At 47.6% G+C, this 21,145-nt stretch overlaps 1 protein-coding gene across 2 annotated transcripts in view; it reads left to right on the top strand.

Moving 5' to 3' along the window:
• The first annotated feature begins 9,586 nt into the window (after nucleotides 1-9,586).
• Nucleotides 9,587-21,145, top strand: part of TCF7L1 (transcription factor 7 like 1) — a 176,538-nt gene continuing 164,979 nt past the window's right edge. The window contains exons 1-3 of one of the 2 annotated variants that reach the window (XM_016948878.4): nucleotides 9,587-10,125; nucleotides 10,208-10,271; nucleotides 10,503-10,630. In XM_016948878.4, the coding sequence (XP_016804367.1) occupies nucleotides 9,880-10,125; nucleotides 10,208-10,271; nucleotides 10,503-10,630 (438 nt within the window). In that variant the 5' untranslated portion in view covers nucleotides 9,587-9,879. The remainder of the gene's footprint in view (nucleotides 10,126-10,207; nucleotides 10,272-10,502; nucleotides 10,631-21,145) is intronic. The other variant, XM_009442746.5, reaches the window with a different exon arrangement.

Below are 21,145 nucleotides of genomic sequence, written 5' to 3'. Positions count from 1 at the left end.
TGGCCAAACCCCGTCTCTACTAAAAAAATGTATATATACAAAAATTAGCCAGGCGTGGTGGCACATGCCTGTAATCCCAGCTACTCGGGAGGCTGAGGCAAGAGAATCGCTTTGACCTGGGAAGCGGAGGTTGTAGTGAGCCGAGATCGTGCCGCTGCGCTCCTGCCTGGGCAACAGAGAGTCTGTCTCAAAAAATTAAATTAAATTAAATTTTAAAATAGGGCCGGGCGCGATGGCTCACGGCTGTAATCCCAGTACTTTGGGAGGCCGAGTCGGGCGGATCACGAGGTCAGGAGATTGAGACCATCCTGACCAACAGGGTGAAACCCTGTCTCTACTAAAAATACAAAAATTAGCCGGGTGTGGTGGCACGTGCCTATAGTCCCAGCTACTTGGGAGGCTGAGGCAGGGGAATCACTTGAACCCAGGAGGTGGAGGTTGCAGTGAGCCAAGATCACGCCACTGCACTCCAGCTTGGCGACAGAGCGAGACACCGTCCCAAAAAATAAAAAATATATATATTTTTATTTTAAATAAATAAAATGGAATATATTTGCATAATTTCCAAATTTTTCGGATATTCAAATTGCCTATTTTCTTTTAAAATTGCTTTTTTTGAGATGGAGTCTTTGCTCTGTCTCCCAGGCTGGAGTGTAGTGGCATGATCTCGGCTCACTGCAAGCTCCGCCTCCCAGATTCACGCCATTCTCCTGCCTCAGTCTCCCGAGTAGCTGGGACTACAGGCACCCGCCACCACACCAGGCTAATTTTTTGTATTTTTTAGTAGAGACAGGGTTTCACCATGTTAGGCCAGGATGGTCTCGATCTCCTGACCTCGTAATCCGCCCGCCTCGGCCTCCCAAAGTGCGGGGATTACAGGCATGAGCCACCACGCCCAGCCTTAAAATTGCTTTTTAGTTTATCTCCACTGTGGTCAAAAAACATACTCTGCATGGCCATTCTTTGAAATTTGCATGTGCACTTAAAAAGCATATAGAGGCGGGGCGCAGTGGCTCACGCCTGTAATCCCAGCACTTTGGGAGGCCGAGGTGCGTGGATCACTTGAGGCCAGGAGTTCGAGACCAGCCTGGCAAACATGGTGAAACCTTGTCTCTACTAAAAATACAAAAATTAGCTGGGCGTGGTGGCACGCACCTGTAATCCCAGCTACTCGGGAGGCTGAGGAATTGCTTGAACCGGGGCGGCGGAGGTTGCAGTGAGCTGAGATCACACCACTGCCCTCCAGCCTGGGTGACAGAGTGAGACGCCATCTCAATTAAAAAAAAAAAAAGCACATGGATTCTGCAGTTGTTGTTGCAATGTTTTCTATATACGTCAAGTTTGTTAATTGCATTGTTCAAGTCTTCTATATTTTTGTTGATTTTTTGTGGCTTGTTTGGTCAGTTACAGAAAGAGTTATATTAAAATTGCCAGCTATGATTGTAGTTTTGTCTACTTCTCCTTTTCGTTCTGTTTTTACGCATATTTTTGAAACTATGTTATCAGGTAAATGAAAATTTTGAGTTATTTTTATCTTCCCCTTTTATCATGATGAAATGTCCCACTTATTTCTACTAATATTTTTGTTTTAAAGCCTACTTCGTCTAACATTAGTGTAGATAAATCAGCTTTCTTCCCCCACGCTATCCCCGGAGTCTTACTCTGTTGCCCAGGCTGAAATCTGGAATGCAATGGCGGAATCTTGCTGCCTAATGGTTTCAAGCAATTCTCCTGCTTCAGCCTCCTGAGTAGCTGGGATTACAGGCATGTATCACCATGCCCACCTAATTTTAATTTTTTTAGTAGAGATGAGGTTTCACCATCTTGGCTAGGCTGGTCTTGAACTCCTGGCCTCAAATGATCCACCTGCCTCAGCCTCCTAAAGTGCTGGGATTACAGGCAGGAGCCACTGCACTCGGCCTAATCAGCCATCTTTCTTTTATTTATTTATTTATTTTTGAGACGATGTCTCACTCTGTCGCCAGGCTGGAGTGCAGTGGCACGATCTTGTCTCACTGCAACCTCTGCCTCCTGAGTTCAAGTGATTCTCCTGCCTCCGCCTCCCGAGTAGCTGGGACTACAGGCGCATGCCAACACACCCAGCTAATTTTTGTATTTTTAGTAGAGACAGGGTTTCACCATATTGGCCAGGAGGGTCTCGATCTCTTGACCTCGTGATCTGCCCGTCTTAACCTCCCAAAATGCTAGGATTACAGGCATGAGCCACCGTGCCCAGCTAATCAGCTTTCTTTAGGTTAGCAATTATATGTTTATCCTTCTCCCTCTTTTTACTTTCAACCTGATTTGTCATCATCTCAAGCGTGTAGCTTTTGTAAGCAGCAGATAGCTGCTTTTTAAAAATATACTCTAAAAATCTTGTCTTTAAATTTGGAGTGTTTAGATCATATACATTTAAAATAATTACTGAAATTTTGACTGTATCATTTTAATATATTTTTATTTGTCTCATTTGTTCTTTAATTTTTGTCTCCTTTCTTCTTTCTTGCTCATTAGTTTGTTAGTAATATTCTTTTTTTTTTTTTTTTTTTGAGACAAAGCCCCCTCTGTCACCCAGGCTGGAATGCAGTGGCACAATCTCGGCTCACTGCAACCTCTGCCTCCTGGGTTCAAGTGATTCTCCTACCTCAGCCTCCCAGACAGCTGGGACCACAGGTGTGTGCCACCATGCCTGGCTAATTTTTGTATTTTTAATAGAGAAGGGGTTTCACCATGTTGATCAGGCTGGTCTCGAACTTCTGACCACCTGCCTAGGCCACCCAAAGTGCTGGGATTACACGTGTGAGCCACCACACCCAGCCAGTTATACATTCTTTAATTATTCAGTGAGTGTTATTCTAGGGATGAACACATGCATTCTTGACTTACTAGAGTGCACCTTATTTATTTATTTATTTATTGAGACAGAGTCTTGTTCTCTCTCCCAGGCTGGAGTGCAGTGACACGATCTCGGCTCACTGCAACCTCTGCCTTCTGGGTTCAAGCAATTCTCCTGCTCCAGCCCTCCTAGCAACTGAGATTACAGGTGTGCGCCACCATGCCCAGTTAATTTTTGTATTTTTAGTAGATACGGGGTTTCGACATGTTGGCCAGGCTGGTCTCAAACTCCTGACCTCAAGTGATCCACCACCCTCAGCCTTCCAAAGTGCTGGGATTACAGGCATGGGCCACCACGCCTGGCCTACTAGAGTGTACTTTAAATTCCTACTTTCACCACTTCTCAGACAACCTTAGTTTGGTTCAATGCCATATCCCCCCTCTGCCTTTTGTCCTATTGTTGTCATGTATTTTATTTTATTTTATTTATTTTTGAGATGGAGTCTCACTCTGTCGCCCAGGCTGGAGTGCAGTGGCACAATCTCAGCTCACTGCAACCTCCACCTTCCGGGTTCAAGCAATTATCCTGCCTCAGCCTCCTGAGTAGCTCAGATTGCAAGTGTGCGCCACCACATCGGCTAATTTTTGTATTTTTAGTAGAGATAAGGTTTCGCCATGTTGGCCAGGCTGGTCTCAAACTCCTGACCTCAGGTGATCTGCCTGCCTCGGCCTCCCAAAGTGCTGGGATTACAGGTGAGCCACTGCACCCAATCCCCATTGACTATTGATGTTATTTTCAATGTCCTAAACTCTTTTAGCAATTGTGAAAGGCAAGTTTATTTTCTCTGGACATATTTCTGTGGCTACTGCTCTTGAGTACAATTTAATTAAGTCACCATCAGTTAATAGCTCTCCTTGCTTTACTAACAAATGAGCCTCTAGGACACTTACTTTGTGAAGAAATTTTGCTGTGATTAGATATTCTGATTTCAATTTTTTTTTGAAATGGAGTTTCGCTCTTGTTGCCTAGGGTGGAGTACAATGGTGTGATCTTGGCTCACTGCAACCTCCGCCTCCTGGGTTCAAGCGATTCTCCTGCCTCAGCCTCCCTAGTAGCTGGGATTACAGGTGCCCGCCACCATGCCCAGCTAATTTTTTGTATTTTTAGTAGAGACAGGGTTTCACTATCTTGGCCAGGCTGGTCTCGAACTCCTGAGCTCAGGCAATCCACCTGCCTCAGCCTCCCAAAGTGCTGGGATTACAGGCGTGAGCCACCGCGCCCCGCTTGATTTCAATTTTTAAATTTTTCTGGTCATTCCTTTCCTCTCAGTTGGGAAAATTGTTGATGAGTGCTTACTCTCGTGATGTTGACATATGTTCTCTTAGCATAACTGCTGTTGTTGCATACTAAACACAACGCTTTGTCACCTAATTTGCTAATAAAATAATCCATACTTCACTGTGCCTTCAAAGCACAAAATTCATAGTCTACTGATATGGTTTGGCTCTGTGTCTCCATCCAAATCTCATGTTGCATTGTAATCCCCATGAGTTGAAGGAGGGGCCTCGTGGAGGTGACTGAATCACGGGGCAGGGGGACCTTCCTTCTTGCTGTTCTCATGGTAGAGTTCTTACGAGATCTGGTTGTTTGAAAATGTGTAGCGCTTCCTCTCTGTCTCTCTCTCCTGCCACCATGTGAAGAAGTCGCTTGCTTCCCCTTCACCTTCTGCCATGACCGTAAGTTTCCTGAGGCTTTCCAGTCATGCTTCCTGTTAAGCCTGTGGAACTGTGAGTCAATTAAACCTCTTTTCTTCATAAATTACCCAGTCTCAGGTACTTGTTTATAGTAGTGTGGCAACGGATGAATACATCTACTTTCCTTTTCTTGTTTTGACATAATGGATATGCCCTGGTAATAAAAATTTAAAATAAATGTCGCAGTACAGAGATATGCATGGCACTGAAAACACTGTATCACCGTGATTTGTGGTGTACTGAGCAGCAGTATGAAGTGATAAGAGCATATACTGTCCCTGTTGCAACTACAGTCAGGCACCATATAACAAAGTTTTGGTCAATGAGGGATCACATACATGATAGGGTCCCATAAAATTGTAATACTATATTTTTACTGTGCCTTTTCTATCTTTACATATGTTTGGATACACACGTACCAATGTATTACAGTTACCTGCAGTATTCAGTACAGTAACATGGTGAACAGGTTTGTAACCTAGGAGAAACAGGCTATACCATATACTCTAGGTGTGTAGTAGGCTATACCACCTAGGTTTGTGTATACTCCATATGTTCACAGAGCAATGAAATTGCCTATTTCTCAGAATGTATCCCTATCATTAAGCAATATATGTCCTAAACTCCATCATTGTTTTGTGAAAGCAGCCATTGGCAATGTATAGGCTAAGGAGTATGGCTATGTTCCAATAAAACTTTATCAACACTGATATTTGAATTTCATATAATTTTCATGTGTCATAAATATTATCCTTATTTTTATTTTTATTTTTATTTTTTGGGACAAAATTTCGCTCTTGTTGCCCAGGCTGGAGCGCAATGGCGCAATCTCGGCTCACTGCAACCTCCGCCTCCCGGGTTACAGGCATCCGCTACCACGCCTGGCTAATTTTTTTTTTTTTTTGAAACGGAGTCTCGCTCTGTCGCCCAGGCTGGAGTGCAGTGGCACGATCTCGGCTCACTGCAAGCTCCGTCTCCCGGGTTCACGCCATTCTCCTGCCTCAGCCTCCTGAGTAGCTGGGATTACAGGCGCCTGCCACCACGCCCGGCTAATTTTTTACATTTTTAGTAGAGACGGGGTTTCACCGTGTTGACCAGGATGGTCTTGAATTTCTGACCTCAGGTGATCCACCCGCCTCGGCCTCCCAAAGTGCCGGGATTACAGCCGTGAGCCACTGCGCCTGGCCCTTATGATCTTTTTCAACCACTTAAAAATGTAAAAAAAGCGGCCGGGCGACGTGGCTCACACCTGTAAAACCAGCACTTGGGCGGATCACCTGAGGTCAGGAATTCGAGACCAGCCTGGTCAACATGGAGAAACCCCGTCTCTACTAAAAATACAAAATTAGCCAGGCGTGGTGGTGCATGCCTACATTCCCAGCTACTCAGGAGGCTGAAGCAGGAAAATTGCTTGAACTCGGGAGGTGGAGGTTGCGGTGAGCCGAGATGGCACCATTGCACTCCAGCCTGGGCAACAAGAGTGAAACTCCGTCTCAAAACAAAAAAAAAAAGTAAAAAAAAAAAAAAGTCTTAGCTGAGACCATTCAAAAACAGGCAGCAAGCTGTAGTATGCTGCTCTAGATGGTTGTTTTTGGTTTGGCCTCTATGCCTGGTGCTACAAATCACCAAATTCTCTGAGGGGATGAAACAGCAGTGAATATAAACTCGCTTGAATGAATTTCCCATCTGGTATTTTGACTCCTCACGTCCTGGCTGACTTGGTTGACAGTGATGCCTTCAACTCAGCTGGGTTTTGTTGTTTTATTTTGGTATTTTATCCAGTTTATAGTTAGTTGTTCTTGATGAAGGAGTCAATCTGACATCAATACCCCATTAGAATGGGAAGTGGAAGTCTACATGTTAATTTTAATTTGCTACTTTTGCTTACCATTATGAGCCTCCTTCTATATTGACAAATATATCTCCACAATGTCATAACATTCCATTAGATGAATGCACCATGATTTAACTTAATAATTCCCTATAGGGGACATTGAAATTGTTTCTAGATTTTTTCACTGTGATGAACACACTTCTACAGGTTTATTTTTGTACCTAGTTGTTTCCTTCAGATAAAATCCTAGAAGTATGTGGATAAGTCAAAGGGTTCACACTTTTAAAGGTATTTCACAGGTATTGCCAAACTTCTCTTTAGAACTGTTACACAATGGCCCAGCATCTATGTGCTTCTTAGTATAGGGGCCAATGCTGGGTGTTACCATTCTTTTCTTCCTTTGCCAATCTGACAGATGAAAACTGGTTATCTCAATGCTGTTTCCGTTTGCATTTCTGGTTTATAGGTGTGGCAGGCTGATAATGGCTTACTCTCAAAGCTACATCTATGACCTAATCCCTGGAAACTGTGAATGTTTAAGGAAAAGAGGTCTTTGCAGATATGAAGTTAAGGATTTTGACAAGGGCAGGTTATCCAAGTGGTCCTTAAATGCTATCACAAGTATCACTTTTTTTTTTTTTTTTTTTTTTTTGAGACAGAGTCTCACTCTGTCACCAAGGCCGGAGTGCAGTGGTGCGATCTCAGCTCACTGCAACCTCCTCCCTCCAAATTCAAGCGATTCTCCTGCCTCAGCCTCCCAAGTAGCGGGGATTACAGGCGCCTGCCACCGCGCCTGGCCAATTTTTTGTATTTTTAGTAGAGACAGGGTTTCACCATGTTGGCCAGGCTGGTCTGGAACTCCTGACCTCGTGATCCACCTGCCTTGGTTTCCCAAAGAGCTGGGATTACAGGCGTGAGCCACTGTGCCCGGCCACAAGTATGGTTTCTCACAAGAAGGGGGCAGAGGAAAATTTGTCACAGACAAAAAAAGGAGAAGGCAATGTGATTACAGACGCAAGGGTGGGAGTGATGTGGTCACAAGCCCCCAGAAGCTGCAAGAGACAAGGGTAGATTCTTTTCGGAGCCTCCAGAGGGAGCATGGCCCCGTCAACACCTCGATTTCTACTCAGTGAAACTGACAGTGGACTTCTGTCTTCCACAACTATGAGAGGATAAACTTCTGTTGTTTTAAGCCACCAAGTTTTCGTGATTTGTGACAGTAGCAGCAGAAAACTAGTACAATAGGTTTTTCATATATTTATGGACCATAAACATGAAAAATCGTCTGACTTTTAAATCTTATAAAAATAAAATAACACACAATAATACAAAGAGTATGATTCTATGTATGTACATCAGAATATCTGTAAATACGTTTACATATGTTCATAACTGCCTAGGAAAGTGTCTGGAAGGATATATACCAAACTAGTGACAGTGGTTAACCAGAGGCAGTTAACTGAAAGTGGTTAATTAGAAGGGTCCTGTGTCCTGAGGGGGAAAGAGGAACTTTTACTTGTTACTCGATACTGCTCAAGATACATCTGTTATTTGAAAACGCTTTATGAGACTGTACTCATGTATTGTGTAAAAAATTAGAAAAGGCATATCTGCTTGTTATAAAGTTCATAGAAAGCAGAAAACTATCTCCTTTCACTTATCCTTTCCCAGAAATAGTAATTGATAATAATTTGCATCTTCTCAGATTTTTTTCTACGCAGAAATAAATGTGTATAATTTTTTTAAAAAACAAAAATAAAATAGTGAGTGTCATATATAGTGTTTCATTTAAAGATGTTCCTCCAAAATCAATCTTGGTCCATGTGCCTCTGTGTGTGTGTGTGTGTGTGTGTGTGTTTGTGTGTGTGTGTATGGGTGGGGGGAGGGGCGGGGACACTGCATAGAACTGGCCAGCTGCATGGACTGTCACTGTAAAGAAAGATGAAGAATGCATGTCACCAAGCTCTCTGATGCTTTGAACCTAGCATATGTGGCTTTGCCCATATGTGCGGGCACCTCTGTAGAAACTCTTCTGCCAGTTGGGCTGAAAATAGTTTTACATAGTTCCATACTGCCTTCCAAGCTGTTTTCAAAGTTTATGCTCTAATAGTTCCCCATGGAGGATAACACAAGATATTATTCATTTTCCTCAAACTTTCCCGCACAGGTTGGAGAGAAACGACATCTTAATGTCATTGTAACAGGCATTTCTTTATTTAAAAAAAATTTTTTTTTGGAGACAAGGTCTTGCTATGTTGCCCAGGCTGGTCTCAAACTCCTGGGCTCCAGCGATCCTCCTGCCTAGGCCTCGGGAGTAGATGGAACTCCAGGCGCGGGCCGTGGCGCTCGCACCACAGGCATTACTTAGGTATGAGGCTGGTTGAGCATTTTTCTCGTGTTCACTGGCTACTCACGCAGCTTTGTGAATGGCTTCGGAGATCACTGGACAGGCAATTTTCCCTCTCAATGAACCAAATCCAAATTCTTTTTGAACCCAAGACCGCGATTTTTCGATTTAGGACCTAGTCCCAAACAATGAAGAAAAGGTGATCTTCAAGATTTCAGCAGGGAAATCTGTATATCTGTACAAGGTTGAAAACCCGGGCCGGGGGTCGCGTTGGAACCCCACAGGAAAAAGGCGCGGAAAGCCGCCGGGCATTTTCCGGGGTTCCATAGATGTCCCCAGTGTCCTAGTCCGTGCATCAGCTCGCGCGCTCGGAGGGACTCTAGGCAGGGGGAGGGCCCCGCGGCCAGTATGTGCGTCCGAGGCTTTCCCGCAGGGGGCAGTGCCGCCCGCCCGCGCGCCGATACGGTGGGAGGGGGTGGGAACCTGCGCGGAGTTCTGGAGGTTCTTTGGGAGAAAGTTAGGGGATGCGGAGGGGTGGGCGCAAGACTTCCAGGACTCCAGGGAGGCCGTGGGGAGGGCCGCCGAGGGTGCAGTGTGAGGCGCAGGAGGGGGTTGGGGGCGGTGCACGTTGCAGGGAGAAGCAGCCCCTGGAAGGTGCGAGTGTGAACGTGTGAGTGTGAGTGCGTGTGTATGTGTGTGTGCGCGCGCACCGCAGCTCTCCGGGTTCCGCGAGGCGCGCGGGTGTCAGCTTGCAGCCGGGGCTCCTCCCTCCGGCCCCCCTGCCCAGCCCGGCGGGCCCTCCTCCCTCCCTCCCCGCTCGCCCCTCCCCGGCGGGCCAGGGGCTGGGACGCCCCGGCGGAGCAGGCGGCGGCGGTGGCGAGTTGGGGAGCCCTAGGCTCGGCGCTGCCGGAGGGGCCCGAGCCGAGCCGCCTGCGCCCCGGCCGGGCAGCGCCGGGCCCGCTTCCCGCGGGGCCACGCCCTGTCAAACTTTGTTGCGGCGGCTAGCGCAGCGGGCCCGCAAGCGGGCGGGAGGGGCGCCGGGCCGGGCCGGGCAGGGCGCGGGCGGCTAGGGGCTCCGAGAGCGGCGGCCCCGGCCCGCGGCCCCACCATGCCCCAGCTCGGCGGCGGGGGCGGCGGCGGCGGCGGCAGCGGGGGAGGCGGCGGCTCCAGCGCCGGGGCGGCCGGCGGAGGGGACGACCTCGGGGCGAACGACGAGCTGATCCCCTTCCAGGACGAGGGGGGCGAGGAGCAGGAGCCGAGCAGCGATAGCGCCTCGGCGCAGCGGGACCTAGACGAGGTCAAGTCGTCCCTGGTCAACGAGTCGGAGAACCAGAGCAGCAGCTCGGACTCGGAGGTAAGGAAGCACCGCGGTCACCCCCGGGGGATCCCGGCCCTGCGTCCGCTCACCCGCTCTCGCCTTTGTGTCTCCTCCGCAGGCGGAGAGGCGCCCGCAGCCCGCCCGGGACACTTTCCAGAAGCCGCGGGACTATTTCGCCGAAGGTATGTGCCCGCTGGGACAGCCCCCCACTCTCGATTCCCGCTGCGCTCCGCTGCTCAGCCCGGGCGGCCCACGTCCCCCTTGCTTGGGTGGACGCACCCTTGCCCTCCGCCTCTATTGGCGGCAGCCCCCGTGGGGGGCGCTGGGGTCCCCAGCTCCCGCCTCGAGCCCCCTGCCGCGGCGCTGTCCGTCCCGGGGGCCTGGGCCTCACCTCGCCTTGGTCTTGTTCGCAGTGAGAAGGCCCCAGGACAGCGCGTTCTTTAAAGGACCCCCGTATCCTGGGTACCCCTTTCTGATGATCCCGGACCTGAGCAGCCCGTACCTCTCCAACGGACCCCTGTCTCCCGGAGGAGCGCGCACCGTGAGTGCCCGTCGGGCGCGCCGGGGAGGGTGGGAGGCCCCGGCCCGCAGGATGCGCCCCCGGGCTCGGCCATGGAGTGGGGGATGGGGCCTTCTGCACCGATCCCAAGCAGAACTTGTTTGCGGAGTTGAACTACTCTCTGGCGGCCAAGCGCGAGGCTGCGCTGGCCAGTGCCTGCATGAAAGTAAAGTTACTTTAACTTCTCCCCTCTTGCGGGTTGAGGTTTTGGAGTCCACCTCTGGGATCTTCCTTGGCCTCCAGAATTCTTCGCCTGCACCGAAGGAAACTTGGATTTGTGCCCGCTTTGGGGGGGTCTCGCTTTCCTTCTTGGAAATCGGTCAGCTTTCTCTGGCAGTGGGGCAAGGGGCCTAGGGAGCTGGGTTGGCGACGTTGTCCTCCGACTCCGGGTTCACTGGGCGGCTGCAGGCTGGTTCCTAAGAAACCCAGTTTTCGTGGCGGGTTATTCACAGCCCCCGTTCCCACCCCCAGCCCTCGCACCGGGGCCTCAGCTTTTCTGCGGAGCTAGCTCCGAATTTTAAACTCGCGTAGATGATTTCGAGGCGACCCGAGGCATTCTTCAAGTTGAGGAACTTGGCTTTTTCCCCCTTTTGTCGCCTGCTTTTCTCATTTAAAGCGAGCGCTGCGACACTTTAAACCTGTTAATGGGCGCGTATTGTGTGCTGCCCGCTGGCATTTAGAGCGGTGATTAAGCAAATTGACCGGGCCCCAGACGACGTGCAAATGAGGGCGGATTCCTTCGCCCCCTCTCTCTGGCTTTAAACTCCCGCCCCCCGCGTTGCGAGGGACGCAGCTGGGGGCTGGCGAGGCCTTTGTGTCCCCCAAGCCGCCACTCCACCCCTAGGCTCCCTGCCCATGTGCTGGGTCCGATGACAGATGTTGGGTGAACGCCTACCTACTGTGTGCCAGGTTCCCGCGTGCTGCTGCTTGGGCGCGATGTGAATCGTAGTAGTTCTTTGCTTCCCGCCCAGATTCCCATTGCCTGCCACTTCGCTGTCGACGGTGGGTAAGGGGGCAGGGAGTGTTAGCCTCTTAGGAGCAGGGTCCCAGCAACACACTTTATGCTAAGACTGCCCTAAAATAACGACGATAATTAAAGGGTGCTAGAGAAAGGCTAGGTGCTGAATGGCCATTCCTGCTGTCATTGTACAGCGGTCGGTGGAGAGCCAAGTCCTCCACATTTGGTTCAGCGGGGGCGCTACCATCACCAGATGGGTTGGAGGGGGATTGACGGGGGGCGGTGGAAGAGACTCTGACTGAGAGAGAGGGGAATGGGGAGTGGGACTACACAGACCTCACAGTTTTGCCCCGAGAGGGAGGGAGGTCTTGCAGCTTTGGCCCTGCTGGCCTGGAGCACCCCAGGAAGTCCTGAATGTAAGTGTCAGTTTTGCAGTGAAAACTGGATGTGGGTCTATGGCTGTTGCTTTTTCTCATTAAAAGAAAAGAGGTGCGTGCCAATCAAAGGGGGGGGGGGATCAACGAGCTGCTGCGGTCTTATTTAGGTTTTCAGTGATTCCCACCAGTGCCCACACATGTAGCTTAGTTCTGCAAGTTTTGTTGGGATTCGTGTAACTTTGCGTATGGGGGAGAGTTAATGCCGCTAAAGTCTCAGGTTTCCATTTACTATTAGGATATCTAGAGAGAGGGGTCTGGGAGGCACTAGCATCTGTGCATCAGCCCTCAGCCAAGTCCTGATGCAGTTAAAGTCACCAGAAATGACTATTTCACCATCAAATATGACTATGGCTCCCTCAAGGCTATTTCTCCATGCACCCATTTCTCTTTAGGGCATTTTGATTCATCCAGGCTCTGCTGTCTCCTCTCTCTGACAGTCCAAGTGAGACAGATTTTTGTTAGTGTCCCCTCCTTCCTTCCTTCTATCACATTATGTGTTCTTTCGCCTAAGAACTTCCAAAGGCTGATTCTTGCTGATCCTGGAGATTCCTGATTACTAAATCCAGGCCCGTGTGGGATTTTGGAGCCCCTCCTTGAGGCAGCCAACCTTTCGTCTCTGCATGCCTCTCTGACTGTCCTTGTTCATCTCTGCAGTTGTTCCCTGCCCTGGCCCAGGCACCAGCCTCCTTTCAAGCCTCCTAGGACATGTACTTTCTTGGGGACTTAGTATGTCCCATCCCACCCCCATACCTACATCTTGTCTCCCTGGTGACTTGCCCTTACAGAAGTTAGTTCAGTTCCCAGTGTTTCTGTGTCTCTGTGTGCCTTTCGCTGTGTTAGTTCACGGATATACTGGGGAAGTGTCCTGCCCTTAGGTCAGCACAGTTAAACCTAATTTGACCCTGTTCGTTTGCTGCCAGTAAGTAAAGCAAGTGAGGAAACACTTAAGCACTTGGTTGTCTGGACTATAGGGTGGAGATGATGGTTTTCCTCTGAATGATTCTATTAATATAATTAAGATAATTGTCACTGTAGGCAAATGGTAGGTACAGACAAAGTGGCCCTCTGTTGGTTTCCCAGCCTGGTAAAATGAATGTGGATAGATATGAGTGGGGAGGGAGGAGGGAGGAAAGTGCCTGGGATATATGATCCGATCTCTCTGACATCTTAGGTCTTTTTTATTGTTTGGCCTCTAAACTGCACCACTTTAGGCTTTGCTGCTCTAAGGCCTAGAGGTAGTATAAAATTAGGTGACCCCAGTTATCTGCTGCTCTAACACTTCCTCTGGAAATACCAAGCCAGATGCAGAAGTGGGAATTGGCTGGAGTGTTTTCAGGGTGTTAATGAACCCTAGGAATAGCAGGCAGGAGGCTTCAGCAGCCTCACCCACTGGCATAATTCCTGCTGAGACCACTGGGGGCTGGCCCATCCTACAGTCTGGCCATCTCTCCCCATGAGCCATCACCCTTGCCCTCCACTCTGGTTTGGCTGGGATGCTGGGAAGTGGCTTTTTCCTGAGGCTCTTTAGAGAAGAGGTCCCCTCAGCATGGGATGTGGGCCAAGTCTCTGTGAGCTGCAATTGCTTCTTGTCTGAAGGCCCTGGGACCCTGTGAAGAGAGGAATAACTGCCACAAACCATTTTTCAAATAATCACCTCAAAATTATACATTCATTTCTGAAAAGGCTTCACGGTTTACTAAACCACTTTGGGGCTGTTGCCTAGAATTTTGTTAGGAAAATGTAAGTTGGCTGGGTGCGGTGGCTTACGCCTGTAATCCCAGCACTTTGGGAGGCCAAGGCGGGCGGATCACCTGAGGTCGGGAGTTCGAGACCAGCCTGGCCAACATGGTGAAACCCCATCTGTACTAAAAATACAAAAATCAGCCAGGCGTGCTGGCGAGCACCTGCAATTCCAGCTACATTGGAGACTGAGGCATGAGAATCTCTTAAACCCGGGAGGCAGAGGTTGCAATGAGCTGAGATTGTGCCACTTCACTCCAGTCTGGGCAACAGAGTGAGACTCTGCCTCAAAAAAAAAAAAAAAAAGAAAGAAAGAAAGAAAATGTAAGTCAACACATTAGAAAGTGAATGCCAAAAATGGTTTAAGACAAAGAAGAGCCAAAAAGAAAATGTTGAATGTGGTTCAGCAAGCCAGCTACAATGTGATAGAAAGTAGTTTGACTGTGACCATGAAGTGAGGGCTGATGACATTTTGGAAAGAAACACTTCTAGGTAGTATTGCTGAGGGAGTCTGTGGTTTTTGTGTCCATCTTATAAATTACAGAACCTCTTTCGTTCAGCACAAGCACACGAAAGGCTTTGCTTTATTATTTCTCAGACCATCTCAACTCAGGCTTGTGTATGAAATTGTCCTGGTCCTCAAACGCGTGCTCATTTTTAAGTCCTTTATATCCCACTGCTTCCCATGGGCAGTCTTGCTCATATCCTGGGAGCTCCTGTTCTTTCAGACCCAAAGGAACCCAAGCAGAAATCTTTGTACGTATATGTATGAAGAGGTTGTCTGTTTTTAGGAGTTGTATGTAAAAGCTAAGGAAACCTTTTCTTTTGGAAGATCAGTATAAACATGCTGCTTTTGGTAAAATTCTTCTGAGCCATTTCATCTAAATATAACTTCTGTTTCATTTTTTTTTCTAAATATAACTCAGAGTTTAATGAGGGCTTTTCACATGGAACAAGCTTTTGAGAGGGCCTGTGTTGCTGAAGTTTTCGCCCTTGGATTGCTGGGGTGATATTGGTGACAAACTCTGTAGGGAAGGACTGGGAACCTGTCAATCTTTTTTCTTTGGTTGGGTGGATTGGGCAGGGAATAGCTGACTTGATTTGTTATAAGTTTGGAAGGTTACAGTTTGGTCACATTCTTCATTGATCACACTTTTAGGGATTCTTGAAGAAAAGGGAAGCAAAACATACACATACACCCCCACCCAATCTAACAGCGTATTCCAGCCTTTACAGTGATGTGCAGTGTTACTAAAATAATTGGGAAATAAAAAAGAGTATAAATGATTAACTCGCTGGAAAATCTTTTAAATCTTCTATAATAGGAAGGCCCTACTAATTTAGAGACACCTTTTACATGCCAACCTAGGGAAATTTAGATTTACACTTTTCTTTTTTTTTTTTTTTTTAGACAGGGTCTCACTCTGTCACCCAGGCTGGAGTGTAGTGGTGTGATCTTGGCTCACTGCAACCTCCACCTCCTGGGCTCAAGTGATTCTCCTGCCTCAGCCTCCTGAGTAGCTGGGATTACAGGTGCGTGCCACCATGCCCAGCCAATTTTTGTATTTTTAGTAGAGACAGGGTTTCACCACGTTGGCCAGGCTGGTCTCGAACTCCTGACCTCGTGATCCACCTGTCTCGGCCTCCCAAAGTGCTGGGATTACAGGCGTGAGCCACTGCGCCCGGCCTAGATTTGCACTCTTAAAACTAATTCCTAACTCTTCAACTTCTTCAACTGAAGTCTATTGGATACCTATCATGGGCAATGGCTAAGGGACCATGGGAAACAAGATAAGACCCAGGCTTTGCCCTAAAGGATTTAAAAATTAAGTAGGAAAGAAGTCATGGTAGCACTGTAATAAGAAGTTAAGAGGTAGTAAAGTCTGGAGAAGCATTTTCATAATAGAAATTGAGAAAAATTACTTCCTGGGTGATCCAAGAAGGCAGGTCGAAGAAGTAGGTTTAAACTGGTCCTTAAAACTCAGTCATTCTTTAATCCAGGTAATTCTTGTTAATTTAGAAGAATGTAAATAGTAAGAGGAGGCATTTAGAGTGAAAAAGTGGAAGTCTTCCTTCACTCTCATCTTGAGGTGGGAGCCAGGACCAGGAGAGTGAAGACATGGAGGAAGGAAAAGTTCAGGGCGATTTGGGGTAATGCAGCTTATTTCAGTTCCATTTGCCTGGAAGGAGAAGGGGCCAGGACATGGGCTAGGGGACCTAGAATGCCAGGGAAGGAATCTGATCTTATTCAAGAGGCAGCAGAGAACCATCAGAAGTTAGGCTGGGAAGTGATGTGACTTGTACACATGGCTAGAAAGATAATGGTGGATTGGAGGACAAGGACCTGGAAGGGGATAGAGCAATTAGACTCACAGGAGCCAGGGGTGAGGTGAAAAGGGCTTCAGAGTAGCAGAGTGGAAAGGAAAGGTGGGATGGGAGGAAATAGGATTCTTGTCTGTACCTCTGTGGGGAGGGGAGGTACCAGATCCAGAAAGTGGCTGATGTCACAGTTAATTCCTGATGTCCAGGCTCAGGCACCTGGAGACTGACTTCTGTAGGTGGGGAGGCCTCCCCAGTCTCTACCTCCCCAGTGGTGGACAGATGCTTACTGAATATTTTGGCAATAACAGAGCCCACACAGTCTATGAGAGGCTCTCATTGGGAGGAACCCCTCGGTTTCATTGGAGACATGTTAGGTGTGAGGGGATGTTGAGGGGATGATTGAAACTGGGTGATGTAAGAGAGGTATAGAAGTAGGAGAAGGGATGCTTAGAGCAGGGACAGAAGTCGTTGGAGGAGGATGGAAGGGAGCACTGGGTAAGGTAGGAGAAGCACTTAGGGACTCCCCTCCCCCTTTCTTTTCCCTCCATGATGGAAGCTGGAGGGAAAGAAAGTGGGAGGCCAGGTGCAGTGGCTCATGTCTGTAATCCCAGCTCTTTGGGATGTCAAGGCGGGTGGATCACCTGAGGTCAGGAGTTCGAGATCAGCCTGGCAAACACAGTGAAACCCTGTCTGTACTAAAAATACAGAAATCAGCTGGGCGTGGTGGCAGGTGCCTGTAATCCCGGGTACTCAGGAGGCTGAGGTAGGAGAATCACTTGAACCCAGGAGGCGGCACCTGTATCCCAGCTGCTTGGGAGGCTGAGGCAGGAGAATTGCTTTAACCTGGGAGGCAGAGGTTGCAGTGAGCTGAGATCGCACCATTGCACTCCAACCTGGGCAACAAGAGTGAAACTCCATCTGAAAGGAAGAAAGAATCCAGCCTGGGCAATAAGAGCGAAAGAGAGAGAGAGAGAGAAGAGAGAAAGAAAAGAGAGTGTCCTTGGTGTTAGATGCCACAGAGAGAGAGGGGACAAGAAGATCGAGGAGTCAAGAGGAGCTTTTGAGCCAGATGCTGTGGCTTGTGCCTGTAATCCCAGCTACTCAGGAGGGTGTGGCAGAAGGATATTTTGAGGCCAGAAGTTCAAGACCAGCCTGTACAACATTGCAAGACCCAATCTCTAACAAAATTTTAAAACTTGTCCGGGCATGGTGGTAGCTCAGGAGTTCAAGGCTACAGTGAACTATGATTGTGCCACTGCACCCCAGCTTGGGTGACAGACAGAGTGAGATCCTGTCTCTAAGAAATAAATAAAAATAAAAAATAAGAGGAGCTTTTGGAATTCAGCTATTAGGAAGTTACTGGTGCCCATGGAGGGAAGTGTTCCAGGCAAGTGGTGGTGTTAAAGGTAGAGAGAAGAGACATTAGCTCAGTGCTTCCCAAATAGGATAGGCAAGGCGCCAAGCTGCAGACTGATCTCAGGTGTGGCCCAGTGCCTCCCCCTCAGCTGGAACCCCAGACCAGACTCCTGCAGTTTCAAGCAGCCTCCTCCTTCTATCCCGGTGTACCTTCCATATCTCAGTACCACCACAGGGAACCTCAAAGACTCGACAACCCATTTCAAAAGCCTGGCTATGGAAAGAAGAGGAAAGGGAGGAGCCGCAAGTTTGGGAGAAAGTGTATTTGGGATGCTGGAGTGGGAGCCCGTTTGTAGGAGCCATAGGGCAGGCTTGAAGATGAATGGGAAAGAAGATGAGAGGAAGAGGAGGTGAGACTGAGAGCTTTCAAAAGCAGGTAGGCTTCTTACTTCATCCGTGGAGGGTGCTGTATAGTAGGTGTCCCCCCAGCTTTAAAGACGAGCCCAAGACTTGAAGATGAGGTTGTAGGGGAATGCAGAGGTGAGTTGGCAGAAATGGATAGTGTGCATTGGAGGACCAGATGGCTTCTTGGTATTCTCAGGAAAACCAAGGGCAAGTTGGCTAGAGTGGGGGCCTTGGAATTTTGTTGGCAGTAGGGAGACTGCAGGAACTTCCTCTCCATCCTCTCATAAAGCCCAAAATGTTGGGAACCTTTTAGCTACATGTTAGATAATGAAATGTTTGTGTATTGATTGAAAGGAAGACATGGCACACCTGGGAAATTTTCCCTCCTTTTATTATCTGGAGCTGGCTGATGTTGAAGAGGGATAGAGCATCAAAATACGCTTTGTGTCCTGGTGTGGTGGCTCACGCCTGTAATCCCAACACTTTGGGAGGCCAAGGCGGGCAGATTGCTTGAGCTCACGAGTTCGAGAGCAGCCTGGGCAATATGGCGAAACCGCTACAAAACATACACAAACTTAGCTGGGCATGGTGGTGGGCACCAGCTTCTTGGAAGGCTGAGGTGGGAGGATCACTTGAGCCTGGGCATGGAGGTTGTAGTGAGCCATGATCACGCCATTGCACTCCAGCCTGAATGACAGAGTGAAACCCTGTTTCCAAAAAAAAAAAAAAAAAAAGTGTGTGTGTGTGTGTGTGTTGTGTGTACATATATATATATACACACACACACACACACAACACAGACACAATTTGTGTGTAGCTAGGGGCAGATATTGAGATATTGAAGTGATAAGTAACTGGGGATGGGGAAGTACTGGTCACTTAAGAGCATATAGAAAACTGTCCCAGATTGTCTATTCTAATCTATTTTTGGAGGAGGTTTTTATATATCCCATGTTTTATATTATTTCTCCCAAACCGGATTAGATATAGTGAACAATAAAATAAATGCAGTTTCCAAAACCTTGGTGTTCAGAAATGAAGGGAACCATGAGGGGAGTGAAGGGGACTTGCCCTTTGCTCTGTGCTGTATGCACTGCCCAGGGAACAGCCCCAGGACACTTCTACAGTTTCTTTCTGAGACTCACAAGGTGTTAGCAATGCTCTGAGCTCACTCAATTGACAGATACGTTTAAGGTTCTCAAATACATTTCAAACTTCTAAATTTTTCCTTTTCATTGTGTGCATAATGTACAGATTAGGAAAATGATCTTCTAATTGAGAAGTATACTTCAAAGTTTGGAAATAAAATCATAAAAATGTTTTCCTAAACATAGCCTTTTTCAGGAGTTTTTGTGGATATGGTCAAAGGCAATAGCTCTAATTACCTGGGGTCCTCAGGACAGGAAATGAGCTCACACTCATGCTCTCAAACTGTGTCACAGCATTTTTGGAAATATTTTCATTTCTATTCAAGAGGAGGAACAAGGCCCCAAGTGTTCACCCTAATTGTAGAAAATAAACATAAACATGAAATTCACAAAAGAACAACTATAAATGGCTGCAAATATGTGAAACTATGTTTAACTTCCCAGGGAGTCAAAAAATACTAATTAATACAAGAATCATCTTTGGCCCACCACATTATGATTTTGTCTGAATAAGCCTCTTCAATGCTGGCAAATATGAGGTGAAATGGCTGCTCCGGCTGCTCTTTTTGGCTGGTCTTAAGGGGCGTAAATAGCTCCACCCCATTTGGAAAGCACTTGGCAATGGCTGCTAAGACTTTCGTGTTTTTCATAGCTTCTAACCTGCTAAGAAGTAGATACTTGTTCCCATTTTGCTGCTGTGCAAACAGACTTGTAGAGGTCAAGTATCTCGTACAAGGTTACATTGCTGGTAATTGATGGCGCCAAGATTTGAACTTGGTTGTGAGTCCAAAGTCTAGGTCTCCCATTCTACCCATGTGATTTTACACACATGCCTGATATAAGTAGCTCCTCCTCCTCTCCAGAGAAGGGCAGCTGACCTTTGTTTCCCAGTTCAGAAATCCTGGTATGAGTTATCAGCTGGGGTTGAGGGTGGATAGATTTGTTCCAACTTTACACATTGGACCTGAGAATGTACTTCCCTGAATAAACAGTTGTAGAAGCGAGTGACAGTTGTGGTTGAAGTTGTTCCCCCAGTGCAGTGCCCCAGAGGGGTTAATGACCTTTCGTGGGCTGCCCCAGGAACTTCATCCGAGGAAAAGGTGCTTACCTGCTAACATTTGACCTGTTTGGAAATTGGGGATTGTTTTTCCTCATTGAAACTGGTGAGGGTTGGAAGAATACACAAATGAGTCTTTGGTGTGGAAGAACGCTGGAGGAGTAAACTTACTATACTCACAATTTGGATTACAACATAGTTTGGTTAACCCAGCTCTGGTGAACCAAATGTACAAGTATTATTTCCTTATGGTTCATCTTATAAAATATTTTATAAATTGGTTGCTTTCTTTAAGCTCTCCACAAATGAAAAATCAGTCCCAAAAATCTATAAAAGACTATTTCAGCGTTAATTGACCATTAAGGAAATACATACTAGGCTGCATGTGGTAGCTCACGCCTGTAATCCCCACACTTTGGGAGGCCGAGGCGGACAGATAGCCTGAGCTCAGGATGGCAAAACCCTGTCTCTACAAAAAAAAAAAAAAAAAAAACAAACCAAAAAAAACATTAGCCAGGAGTGGTAACGTGTGCCTGTAATCGCAGCTACTCAGGAAGCTGAGGTGGGAGGATTGCTTGAGCCCAGGCTGTTGAGGCTGCAGTAAGCCAAGATTACCCCACTGTACTCCAGCCTGGGTGACAGAGTAAGACCCTGTCTCAAAAAAAAAAATTTTTTTTAAACAATAAAGAAATACATACTAAACATTTACACAGTTATTTTGGGAATTGCAGAGGGGGTATTTGTCTTCTTTCCCATCCCCCTTTCTCTCTCTCTCTCTCTCTCTGTGTGTGTGTGTGTGTGTATGTATGTTTAAGATGGTTAGAAATCATGAAACTCCACCGGGCACAGTGGCTCCCTCCTGTAATCCCAGCACTTTGGGAGGCCGAGGCGGGAGGATCACTTGAGGTCATGATTTCAAGACTAGCTTGGCCACCATGGTGAAACCCCGTCTCTACTAAAAATACAAAAAATTAGCTGGGTGTGGTAGCACACACCTATAATCCCAGCTACTCGGGAGGCTGAGGCGGGAGAATTGCTTGGACCCGGGAGGCAGAGGCTGCAGTGAGCCAAGAC

This window comes from Pan troglodytes, chromosome 12, assembly GCF_028858775.2.
Source record: "Pan troglodytes isolate AG18354 chromosome 12, NHGRI_mPanTro3-v2.0_pri, whole genome shotgun sequence".
NCBI classification, from domain to species: domain Eukaryota; kingdom Metazoa; phylum Chordata; class Mammalia; order Primates; family Hominidae; genus Pan; species Pan troglodytes.
Note: the sequence above shows the minus strand (reverse complement) of the source record. Positions and strands in the feature narration are given on the sequence as shown.